Genomic DNA, 12,078 nt, shown 5'->3' on the forward strand with positions numbered 1-12,078 from the left:
AGATGATCGAGTTAGGAAAGATCGGATTGGTTTTCAATCCTTACGGTGGGAGAATGGCGGAGATTGCGGAGGACGCAACGCCGTTCCCCCACCGGAATATGCTTTACAAGATTCAGTACTCTGTGAACTGGAAAGAGTCGTCTCCGGAGATTGAGAAGGGTTTCTTGAACCAGGCTAAAGAGCTTCACAGTTTCATGACCAGGTTTGTGAGCATGAGCCCTAGAAGTGCTTACTTGAACTATCGAGATGTTGATATCGGGGTGAACGATCAGGGGAAGGATAGCTACAAGGAAGGAGAGGTTTATGGAAGAATGTATTTTGGAAAGAACTTTGATCGGTTAGTTAAAATTAAAACCAAGGTTGATCCTGGGAACTTCTTTAGGAATGAACAGAGTATACCTACCTTGCCACGCAAGTCATAAGAGATATTTGTTTATCTTTTGATATAAAATTTGAATTTTTCACTTTAATAATGTAATGCTGTGGTGAAGTGTTATAGAATGCATTGGTTTTGGACTATTGTATTGTTTCTCTTTTCACCAAACTTTCAATAAAGTATGTGCCTAGATTGAGAGAGAAGTAATATGTCAAAATTGCTGGTGATGCAAACCAAATCTGAAAACCGGTAGATTGTTGATATTTAGTGTTTGGTTTGGAGTAGTAAATGGTGTTTTTGGACAGTGTTAGCGAATGGACTGTGGTGCATGAGCCGGATACGGGGATGTTAAGAGTAAGACCTGTTCAACAGCCTATTCAACCATTTCCTGTTGTATAGGATCATGATCGCAATCGCACCTCCACAAGTCTCTTTGTTCCAACGTCGATGACTTTCAACAATACATCGATATAACGGCTACAACATCGCCGCCAACAATTGAGGAACGACGAAGTCACCATATTTTATCTAAAATTCTTCTAGTGGCAAGGCTAGGATTGTCAAATAATGTTAATGAATCTATATCCAATTCAATCCAAATCACAGAAATTAATAGATAAAAAAATTAGGTACAAACTGATTAATGAATAAAAAAAACTAATAGATTTAGGAAACTGGATTAAAATAGTTTATATTAAAATGGACAATTAATTATCCATAACCAAACCAATAAAAACTTATAACCAACATAAACTCAAAACAAATATATACAAACAAAGGATTACTAAACCAAAGTTATATAGTACTAAGTTCTATTTATCTTTTCATATATATAAATCAATTTTAATAAACCATATCTAACTTAATTTTTCTTATATATAAAATTATATTTGGTTGTTTTCATAAACCAAGTCTAATCATGATTTATTGTCAAAACTGTAAAATTAAGTTTTTCACCAAAATTGTAAAATCAATTTTTTCACCAAAACCATGAAAACTCTTTTGTCAATTTTTTTTCCGCACTGCCAAAATCATGAAATCATACTTTCCTCTTAAAATAGCAAAAGTACATATTCCCACTAAAACCACAAATCATATTTTTCTATGATTACTGTAAAATTGTGTTCAATTTCTACTAAAACCGTAAAATAACTGTAAAATCATAATTTCTTGCTAACTAACTGTAAAAAAATAATTCTTTATTTAAATATTAAATATATGATAAAATAATGGTATTATGTATTTTAAAATAAACAAAAACGTATTATGACATAACTCAACAGTGAAATCAATTAACAGAAACATAAGGCCACACATTCAATTTGCTTGAAGTCTCTTAATTATTAGGGATGGCGCTGGACGGGTACCTGACCGGGGGACGGCCAAACTATGGTCGGAGCCACGGTAGTTGAACCGGTGGTTTTGCTGTCGACTAACTAACCAGCAAGGAATAGAAAAGATATAGTAACAGTTTGAATGTCTCCATCGTGTCATTGGCAGACCTTGACCCCTATAGCTATACAACTCTGAGGAATCGATGATGGATTTTTTTTTTTCGAATTGTTAACCAATGGTATCTTTTCATGAGATGAACATAGAGCATCAGTCCATTGAGAAGTTATATGAAGTTGTGAGAGTATTAAGAGATTCGAAATATAGTGCCGGAAACAAAGCACATCATGAAGTAATATTCACTAGATTTAGATTTGTTATCATCAAAATTCATGTACTTATTATGATAGCGCGCGAACTCTCTTTTTCAATTATATAATTTTTAAAAACAACCCAAATATTCATAAATGTGAGGACATGATAAGAAGAGAAGACATAGAAATCAACAATCCAATTGATTTCATTCTAAAAATCAACAATCCAATTGAAACCAAGATGATGGACTTTCCCTAACAAGAAGTCAACACATATCAGTTAACATAATAAGAAGAGAAGACAAAGAAAATATTGTAATTTGATAAGACAGTAAAACAAATAAATAACTAATAATTTAGTCTAGTCTAAACCTAACTAATTAAAAAACAATATGATTTTAATAAATTTAACATATTTTTTAAAAAATCATTAACAGTAAGTCAAAAACAATTCATCAAACAAATATCTTCATTCTTTTTTCAAACAAATATGCAAAATTTTCTCTTTAAACCTGTTTTTTTCTTCTCCAGTTTCCTGTGAAGTTCATAACCCAACCTTTGCTACAGAGTCACGGACACCAAGCCACCAACTAATGCTACGAAAATTGATTAAACATATAAAATAAAATTATAAAATGTGCAGTGGATGAGAATCAAAACAATTATAGAATGATATAAATAATATAAGTAGATACTTTAACATTTTCTTCCCCTAAAATCAGATATTATACCAAATAAAAAATTATCGATAATGGAGTTAAAATAAACAATTACTAGAAAAACTGAAAAAGTTACGGACATCCTCTGTCTCGCTGTTATAAAAGTACATAACAATACATAGAAGAAGAACAAAGCAAACGAATCATTTCAACAATGATTAAAACACAAACCTTTGTCTCTGTTCTTCTCTCTCTCTTCTTCTTCGTCTCTCTCCCTATCTCCTCGCTCGCCGCACCTCCCTCCTCGGCATCTGTCTACGAATCCTTCGTTCAATGTTTCTCCGACAAGACTAAATCCACACAAGCCCAAGTCGCCAAAAATGTCTTCTCTCAGACAAACCCTTCTTACTCCTCAGTCCTCCGAGCTTACATCCGAAACGCGAGGTTCAACACTTCCTCCACTCCCAAACCAACAATCATCGTCACTCCTCGCTCCTACAGCCACGTCAGCGCCGCCGTCCTCTGCTCGAAGCCCTTAAACTTCGTCTTCAAGATCCGAAGCGGCGGGCACGACTACGACGGTCTCTCCTACGTCTCCGACAAACCGTTTTTCATCCTCGACATGTCGAACCTCCGTGACGTAACCGTCAACATCGCTGATCAGACGGCGTGGATCTCCGCCGGAGCGACACTCGGCGAGGTTTACTACGGGATTTGGCGGAAAAGCAATGTCCACGGGTTCCCCGCCGGAGTTTGTCCGACGGTCGGCGTCGGCGGTCACTTGAGCGGCGGTGGGTACGGTAACATGGTGAGGAAGTTCGGTTTGTCGGTGGACTACGTGGAGGACGCGAACATCGTCGACGTGAACGGTCGTGTTTTGGACAGGAAAGCGATGGGAGAGGATCTTTTCTGGGCGATCTCCGGGGGAGGAGGAGCTAGCTTCGGCGTCGTTTTGGGTTACAAGGTCAAGCTCGTTCCGGTACCAGCAATCGTGACGGTGTTCAGAGTGGAGCAGTATATGGACTCCGGAGCGGTGGACATGGTTCACAAGTGGCAGTCCGTCGGTCCGAAAACCGACAGGAACCTCTTCATGAGGATGCTGATTCAGCCAGTTACGAGGAAGAAGGTGAAGACGGTGAGAGCTTCGGTGGTTGCTCTGTTCTTAGGCAGAGCGGACGACGTCGTTTCGCTTCTAGCTAAGGACTTCCCAGAGCTGGGACTGAAGAAGGAGGCTTGCGAGGAGATGACGTGGATGCAGTCTGCTCTGTGGTGGGATAATAACGAGAACGCTACCAAGACTGATCCCAAAGTGTTTCTCGATAGGGATCTTGATTCCGCTAGCTTCGGGAAGAGGAAGTCCGATTACGTTGCGACGGAGATTCCTAGAGATGGGATCGAGTCGCTGTTCAAGAAGATGATCGAGTTAGGAAAGATCGGATTGGTTTTCAATCCTTACGGTGGGAGAATGGCGGAGGTGGCGGAGGACGCGACGCCGTTCCCGCACCGGAAGAAGCTGTTCAAGATTCAGTACTCTGTGAACTGGAAAGAGTCGTCTGCGGAGATAGAGAAGGGTTACTTGAACCAGGCCAAGGTGCTTTACAGTTTTATGACCGGGTTTGTGAGCAAGAACCCTAGGAATGCTTACTTGAACTACAGAGATGTTGACATCGGTGTGAACGATCACGGGGTGAATAGTTACAAGGAAGGGGAGGTGTATGGGAGGAAGTATTTTGGTATGAATTTTGATCGATTAGTTAAGATTAAGACCGCTGTTGATCCTGGGAACTTCTTCAGGAATGAACAGAGTATACCTACCTTGCCAAGAAAGGCATAAGTTTAAAAAGACTAACCTTTTGTTTTTATTATAAAAATTGGAAAGGTTTGGTTTTGTACTACGAAACCAATAATGTTTGGTGAAGGAGAATATATTAATATATGATTTGGAATATTGAATACCTTGAACTCTATAACAAGATTCTTTTCATTAGGTTAAAAGCTTAAAAGGGGTTGGTATTGATGACAAACACAAAAGTTCAAAACCGTTGGTATTGATGACAAAAACAAAAGTTCAAAACCGTTGATTGTTGAATATAGCTAACCTGATTTTGAAATTCATTGCGAAAGTTACGGAAATTTGGGTTGTTAATCAGTTTATGATTCTCGTGACCAAATTGGTGAATAATAGTGTTGACTTGACTGACTTAGACCAAATTTGGTTGCAATTGTTATACTTAAAAAATAATTAATGATGCAAAAAAAAGTAATGATGCAAACTTTGACAATTTGGAAATCAATGGCTTAATATTGTGTAATTGGCATGTAATTGTGTAATTGGCATTTTTATAGTTCATCATCAATTGTACATATATCAGTTTTTTTCTTTTAAAATTTACATTAGTCAGCTTCAAGAATACTTACTCTAATGTTTGGTAACCAACTGAATTTTTCATTTCAACTTTAAAAATAGAAAAACTAAAAAGGTATAATGAATACAAATAAAATCTGATAATAAAGAATTGTACGTCGACAGTGTTAAGCTAGATGGGCTTCACACTTAAAATCAATTGGTGATTAGTGGAGTGGCTCATCTATCTTATATATTACTAAAGATCCCTTCCAATACCCGATGTGGGACAACTATGTGTCTAATAGGCCCCCTCGAGATGATGGCTCTCTGATCGTCAATCTCGGAATGTTCGGGCAAGGATCGATGGCCGACTTTGGGCTAGATCGATGTGGATCGGGTTGGACTGTATGGATCGGGCTCTGATACCATGTTAAGCTAGATGGACTTCACACTTAAAACCAATTGGTGATTAGTGGAGTGGCCCATCTATCTTATATATTACTAAAGATCCCTTCCAATACCCGATGTGGGACAACTATGTGTCTAATAGACAGTTGACACAAATCTTAAATTGTTCAATTCACAACTGGAATATATTGGAACATACAGAGAAAATGAAACAAGTAGGTTTGGGTTTGAGAACAAACGCCTTTTATTGAACGGAAAATGAAGCATTAAGAAGAACAACTAAAAGAGAGGTAAGGTTGTAGGGAAACGAACTTGCATCCACTGCTTCTCATACGTAACCAAATGACTCCAACCTAACTCCTCCAGCAAACCCAGTTTAAGTTCGTATAGTTTCTTATTAGCAGTCTCGTTCTCGTTTTGGATCAAGTCATCAAGTACCTGGACAGTCATTATCAATTTGTTTTTTTTTAGAGTCAGATAATCAATCACATGCAGTTTTTTCTTGGTGCATTTGAAAGATTTGGTAAGACGTGTGTTAGTTGTTTACCTTCAATGCGGTCCCGTGTCGTGAGAGCCGTTTCTCTCTTAGAACAGTGAGAGTGCCGAACTTGGATGATTTCACGTCAACCCATTTTGTCAGTTCTTTGAAATTCTCTTCGAACTTATCCTTTTGGCTACTTCCTTCTTCTTCTTCCTTCTTACCCTGCAACATAATCACCAACTAACACGTTACTAATCTATTAATCAACAGTTAACGATGAAATAACTGAGATCGAATATATATATATATATGGGTCTTTTGCCTTCAGATTCTCGATTCTCGCCATGGCTAACCCTTTCTGGTATAGTGCTTCTGCTAGTTGGTCACGGGTCATCTCCATTTTTTTCTTTAAAGTCTAGTTTGAACAACAATATAGCACAGTAAGGTGGAGTCGTAAATAAAAGCAAGTAGCTAGTTAATAAAAGTAATAGATAAAGATATCAAACCTCAGCTTCATCATCTTCTGGTTCACTTTTGTCTAGCAAGAATCTTGCTAACTCGTCTACGTCAACACTGCGCACTACTTCGTTTGCAGCATCAATAATCTGCAAGAAAAAACAAGAGGAGATGTTCAGCGTAATTTCCCACACCAATTATACACGCTGAAGAGATTATTGAGCATTTATACTTTTGAGGACTGTATAAGTAGAGCAACAATATTCAGAGATTAGTAACTTATTTGAAACTTCACCTCTTCGTGATGGCTGATTTTGTCCCCACCATCAGACCGAGATAACAAACCTTCCAAGATCTTAGCAAGCAACGGAGTGTAGCTTGGGTATTCAGACTGCCAAGGAACATATGCTCAAGTTAATCATTTCGGATTTGGATACATTTAATCAAAACTTCCCAACTTATGTGGCGTGGCACAAATCATTCGTGAATACGAAAAACATAAAAGCCTTTAGCTGGCAAACCTTGAGACAGGCACACAACTTTTTCCACTCTGAACGCTCTTCCTCAGTTTCTTGTTTAAGGTTCCCAAGAAATTTGATCTTTGTGTCTCGAACCTGATCACAGGAAAATGATTCCGTAAAATATAATGTAGAGAAGAAAACCCACCCCTCAATGTTCACAAAACAAGTACTTGATTTAGTTACATAATAGAATATTCGACCATAAAGTTCAGTAAGAGTCGTCGATATGAAACATGCTTCTGCAAATAGTACCTCTTGTTCCAAGCGTTCTGATACTGATTCACAGCTTTTTGTAGAAGAAACTACCTTCTTGTCTTCCTCAGGCTATTGAATAAAAGACCAACAACAACAACAGAATATCAGAAAATTGGAATACAAGGAAAATCTGATAAAGCCAAACAATGAGCTCATGTACCAGATTGCAATGCATCAAGTATCACTAACCTATAGGAAAACCAGACAATAAAAGGTAGTTTTAAATACCTTAGTTGGTGGAACCACAAATGATATCGGATAAGATACAGGGTTATCCGTTGGATTCCTCCCTTCTTTATCATCAAATGACAATTTCCCATATGATATTTCTCCCACCAACACAGATCCCGGGGGAGTATTCTGCAAGTGAAATCAAAAGTGCACATTTGAGAGCAATATAATGCATCAGAACACTAATTATACTTTTCAACAATCTACTAAACCTTGGGTAGCTTATCCTTAGTTGGTGGGCCCAGATAAAATGCTTCCTTCACCCTGCAGGTGATAAATGAGGTGAGAAAAACAATCAGAGAACAACCAAAGTAGCTTTAGTCAGACAACTTAAAACTAGTAATGAGCTAAAAGAGTACCCTGGCATTAGAACAGAAGATTTAAAGGCACCATTTCCTGTGACTGGACCATCTGGTTCAGAGTGTAAGTTCAGCCGAATCTCCTACATCACCAACAAAATAGATTTAAATATCAGTTGCTAAAGAACATCTAACATCAGCATACATGCAAAAAGAATTAACTCCAACTTTTTCTTGGTAAAACATCTAGCTTCTTAAGATAAAGTAAAACATAATCAAAATCTTACCCCCATGTTTCTTTCAATAAACACAGTGAGCTGCTTCAACTTTTCCAGCAACTGCACATTTTCATGCCTGGTGAAAGCAATTAGCTTTTAGATAGTAGACTAAGTACGTAACTGTGAAACAAAGTTGTCAACCATGAAATATATTTTACAGAGGTTGGTTCTGGCTGGAGATCTCGTGTGCACAAACTCAACTTTTCAAAATTTAAAACAGCTGCAACCATCAAAGATGTAGCACAAACCTTAGATACAGCTGAAGTTTATATTCTCCCTTGGGAAGTTTGGAAGACTCCGGATAAACATCACCCGTTGCATATACACGCTGAAAAATATCAGGACAACATGTTAAGGCAAGAAAATACTGTAAAAGTAAGACATAACCAAATTTGCTACACAAGAAAAGTAGAAACGCGTTTTTACAGGACATAACCGAACTAGGGTACACTTTATCATATCAGGTTTTTAGGAGGCAAGTTTGAAGAGTACCTTGTTGGCATCAGAGATCATATAAAATTGGGACTCAAACTTAGTGTCATATATGCGATTGTTCAATAAGGGTATATAAGGTTTCACTTCAGCTGCATCGTCTAATTTGAACTTGTAGCTGCAGAAACAGAAGGATGCAAATTATTGTAACAATTTGATAAATAGATAAGTAACTAAGAAAGTAGAAGCACAACCCACGTTAATGTCAATGCTAGTATCTGTTTGCCCGACAGTAGTCTATCGCGCCCAGTTGATAGAGTCTTGAGTTGTGTATCAACAGGTTGATATGGAACTCGTATCTTCAGTTAAAACAAAACACCATCCATAAACAATTCTAAAATTACAGGAAAAAGGAGAAGATACCATCTCCACACGTAATGTACCTTGTTCAGAACAGCTACGGGAACGAGTTTTTCAGATGCCAATAGTGCTTCAGCTTCAACTTTTATTGGTGCTTCACTTCCATCAAGTATCAATTCTTCTTTATTGACACCAATTCCGTGGAATTCGATCTAGAAAAAACATATAACTTACATCAATTCGTATCTAACAAGTCACAATGTACTCGATACAGTTAGTAGGCCTGGGTGACTTGAACTTAAAACTTTGTTCGTAACATTAGTCTGACAGCATAAAGACTGGTCAATAACACATTTTATATACCTATACACCTGGAATTTGTTTACAAAACCACTCCTATTGACCCCAATTCCATGGACCTCAATCTCGAATACACATAACTTGCATCAAATCATTTCTAACAAGTTACAATGCAATATAGTTATTAGTTAGTAGGCCTGAGCTACTTGAACATAGAGAACTTCGTTCAAAAAATTGTTGTGACAACATGGAGACTGGTCAATAACACATTTTATACCTATTCACCTGAAATTCGTTTCCAAACCCATTCCTAAACGAGAATGCATATGCAGGGGTAACTATTACTTAACCGGATACCTAACATCCAACTAAGTTGATGCTAAAACTGGTAAGGGAGCCAAACTGCAGAAAGAAATAAGCAAAGAATCAAAATTGGCCAAAAGATACACCAGCATGATCAATGCAATTCAGTTAGGAAACCAGCACGATTAAAACAAAAAGGGGGAAAATATCTTATAACTTTCATTACCTGACACATGTCAACACAAAAGACAATAAAACTCACACACACACATAATTGTTGGTTCTACCTCAAAGTCAACGATAGTTGGTTCACGACTTCCAAGGCCACTGGACCAGAACTGAGCTAGAGCTAGTTCCATTGTTTGACCACTAACCACAGGAAACGCAAAACTTTTAGCAGAGGGAGATGCGAAAGTTGCTGCGCTCTCCCACTTGATAGGCCTTCGCAATGGGCAAAGCTGCAGATCAAGTAACGATTAGAACCAGCAGCAACAGAGACGTGAACTCTGCTTAAACGTTTCCTACCTGAAGGGTATCAATATAAAATCTCCGTGTAGTATCAAACCCTGAAGTCCGTATTGTAGCCTCAGCCCATGTCGCTCCATGTGGTACTTCCATATACCTCCGTTCAATGTGGCCTGCGGTTAGAATTATTGAGAAAAAGGAAAAACAATATAAAAATTGGCAGTCATTTAAGAGGACTTGTTTGTTGTATAAATCACACATTACAAAAATCACAAACAATTACCTGAGACGAAAGACATTTCTTGAAATGAAATAACTGGAGGTCGATTTGCCACAGTCTTGGGAACTATTATTGTCACCGGGATTCTGAAAAGAGCACCACGCTGTGGAGCTTTGCAATCAATTCCAAAAACTTCAAAGTAATGCACACCATCCCCAAGATTTGTGGGGTCCACAACAACGCTGAAAAAGATGATAGAATCTTACTACAGAGATAAGCTGGTAAGAAAAAAATAAACACGAGCAGCTAAGATTTAGGATTTTAAAACACTAACTTGAAGCTACGTCCGTTATGAGTGAGAAGTAGATAATCAGGAACCCGTACAACTTCTTCGTCTGTGGAGTGCAACTCAAGGCATTCTTCAAAAGGCACAAGTTCCTTTAAATTACTTGCACCTTCATGGAACTTCGGGTCAACTTGTACGGTCCACTGTAAAGTCAAAACTATGCTTGTTTCACAAAACAGACAGGAGAGATCACAAAGTCTGAAAGTGAAATATATTATCCCGAAGGAGGTAAAATTTGTTAAGGAAAATTTCTGACTCCATGACAGGGCATCCAAGAAATTATTCCACAAAAAGGATGACTATAGCATGTCGTATGAAGATAATGACTGTTTATATAGAATATAAGTTAGAATGCATTTGAGCAGATTACTATGCATACTAAGATATTCCTGTGATATAACAGTTCACCTCTGTAGATTGTCTGCACGCAGAAGCCTCCCGCAGGTAGATGCCCCGTGATGTTGGAGCTGTGTTCATAGAGTTCATAATCTTCTTAAAAGATAGGTTCATATTTTGTCGAAAAAGGAAAAAAATTGAGGAAACTTTTCCCCAGCCAAAAGCAGGGAGGCCTTTTAGATTAGAAGCTACACAGAGACACTACCACTAAGATGCATTTGCAAAACATATGATGGAAATCAACACATTCAGTTGTTCTGTTTATCTTCAATGAGAGTGTGGGATATGCTTCAGCAAGCAAGTTTCCAACAAGTTTCTACCTTGAGAACTTAAAAGCAAATGTTTACGTACTTGTTTTCCCCGAGAGATTGACCTTTATCTGATAAAATACGCAGGGATAGTCCTTAAACTGTTTCAAATATTCATATGCCCTGCCATGACAAAATAAATGAGAACTAACTATTTAAAATATCGTGTCAAATTAATTGCAGGTTATAGAATCTTACTTATCAACTTGCATTAGCCCGTGTCCAGCAGTTAGTTTATCCTCAGGTAGATCACCTACCGGAGTTGATGTATTTTCAAGGGCCCTTCTTACACTGTACGGGCTAACTGGGATGCCTTCAGCCTGCAGAAGCATAAAAGAATTTCAGCAGCTGAAACATTCGCTGCAAAAAAAAAGGAAAAAGAAACAAATTTGCCAAGAGGAAAATATAATGCTGGCGAAGAAACCTTCATAGCACTTAAAAGTAACGCAATTGCTCCACAGGCAGAAGGAGATGACATCGATGTTCCGTTCATGAGCATGCGTCTTTGAAGCGTCCATGTAGGAACAGGAGCAACAGCCCCACCAGGTGCACTTATGCATACACCAAGATCCCCATCAGAGGTTGGCCCCCGGCTTGACCTACAATATAACAATAACTATTTCATGCTAGCTACAACTGGCAATAGAATAAATGAAAAGAACAAAAAATGTGAAATTACCAAGTGTACTCAAGCCCCTCACTGGGAGGTTCCACCACCGAATGGGCCCCAGCTGCCATTGCAGGAGAAACATATGCACCAACACTAATGATACTGGAAGTTGTTCCACCAGGTGCACCAACTGTTGTCAATGCTGGGCCATTGTTGCCAGCACTACTTACAAATACTAGGCGTCTCTTGTTCACAGCCTAAAACATACCAGAATGTAACCATAAGTAAGATTAAAAGCATAAGACACAACCAACTAAATGCTGAGTAACAAATACAAGAGTTTGGATGTTACTTCAGTAACAAGATCAACAAAGCGTCCAT

The 12,078-nt window shown here is 38.1% G+C and overlaps 2 protein-coding genes across 2 annotated transcripts; one reads left to right on the forward strand and one right to left on the reverse strand.

The window, feature by feature from the left end:
• The first annotated feature begins 2,799 nt into the window (after positions 1-2,799).
• Positions 2,800-4,636, forward strand: LOC130506378 (berberine bridge enzyme-like 21). The gene has a single exon (XM_057001019.1). The coding sequence runs from the start codon at positions 2,896-2,898 to the stop codon at positions 4,513-4,515; it is 1,620 nt and encodes a 539-aa protein (XP_056856999.1). The 5' UTR covers positions 2,800-2,895; the 3' UTR covers positions 4,516-4,636.
• Positions 4,637-5,590: 954 nt separating this feature from the next.
• LOC130506377 (tripeptidyl-peptidase 2) lies at positions 5,591-12,072 on the reverse strand. The gene is made up of 25 exons (XM_057001018.1): positions 12,050-12,072; positions 11,767-11,954; positions 11,512-11,686; positions 11,286-11,407; positions 11,131-11,210; positions 10,792-10,850; positions 10,372-10,526; positions 10,101-10,279; positions 9,878-9,990; positions 9,640-9,810; positions 8,833-8,961; positions 8,648-8,748; positions 8,450-8,567; positions 8,206-8,285; positions 7,967-8,033; positions 7,740-7,822; positions 7,593-7,644; positions 7,378-7,509; positions 7,147-7,218; positions 6,895-6,987; positions 6,669-6,764; positions 6,424-6,522; positions 6,240-6,332; positions 5,984-6,139; positions 5,591-5,874 (listed from the first exon to the last, which is right to left on the reverse strand). The coding sequence occupies exons 2-25, from the start codon at positions 11,823-11,825 to the stop codon at positions 5,716-5,718; spliced, it is 2,643 nt and encodes an 880-aa protein (XP_056856998.1). The 5' UTR covers positions 11,826-11,954; positions 12,050-12,072; the 3' UTR covers positions 5,591-5,715.
• Between the last annotated feature and the right edge of the window lie 6 nt (positions 12,073-12,078).

Source organism: Raphanus sativus, unplaced genomic scaffold, assembly GCF_000801105.2.
Source record: "Raphanus sativus cultivar WK10039 unplaced genomic scaffold, ASM80110v3 Scaffold3165, whole genome shotgun sequence".
NCBI classification, from domain to species: domain Eukaryota; kingdom Viridiplantae; phylum Streptophyta; class Magnoliopsida; order Brassicales; family Brassicaceae; genus Raphanus; species Raphanus sativus.

Excerpts from the sequence above, each read along its gene's own strand:
- LOC130506378 (XM_057001019.1), top strand. The coding sequence starts at position 2,896 with ATGATTAAAACACAAACCTTTGTCTCTGTTCTTCTCTCTCTCTTCTTC.
- LOC130506377 (XM_057001018.1), bottom strand. The coding sequence starts at position 11,825 with ATGGCAGCTGGGGCCCATTCGGTGGTGGAACCTCCCAGTGAGGGGCTT. Across the intron at positions 9,991-10,100 it reads AGAAATGTCTTTCGTCTCAG|GCCACATTGAACGGAGGTAT; the intron begins GTAATTGTTTGT and ends TTCTAACCGCAG. Across the intron at positions 8,962-9,639 it reads CAACTATCGTTGACTTTGAG|ATCGAATTCCACGGAATTGG; the intron begins GTAGAACCAACA and ends TGTTTTTTCTAG.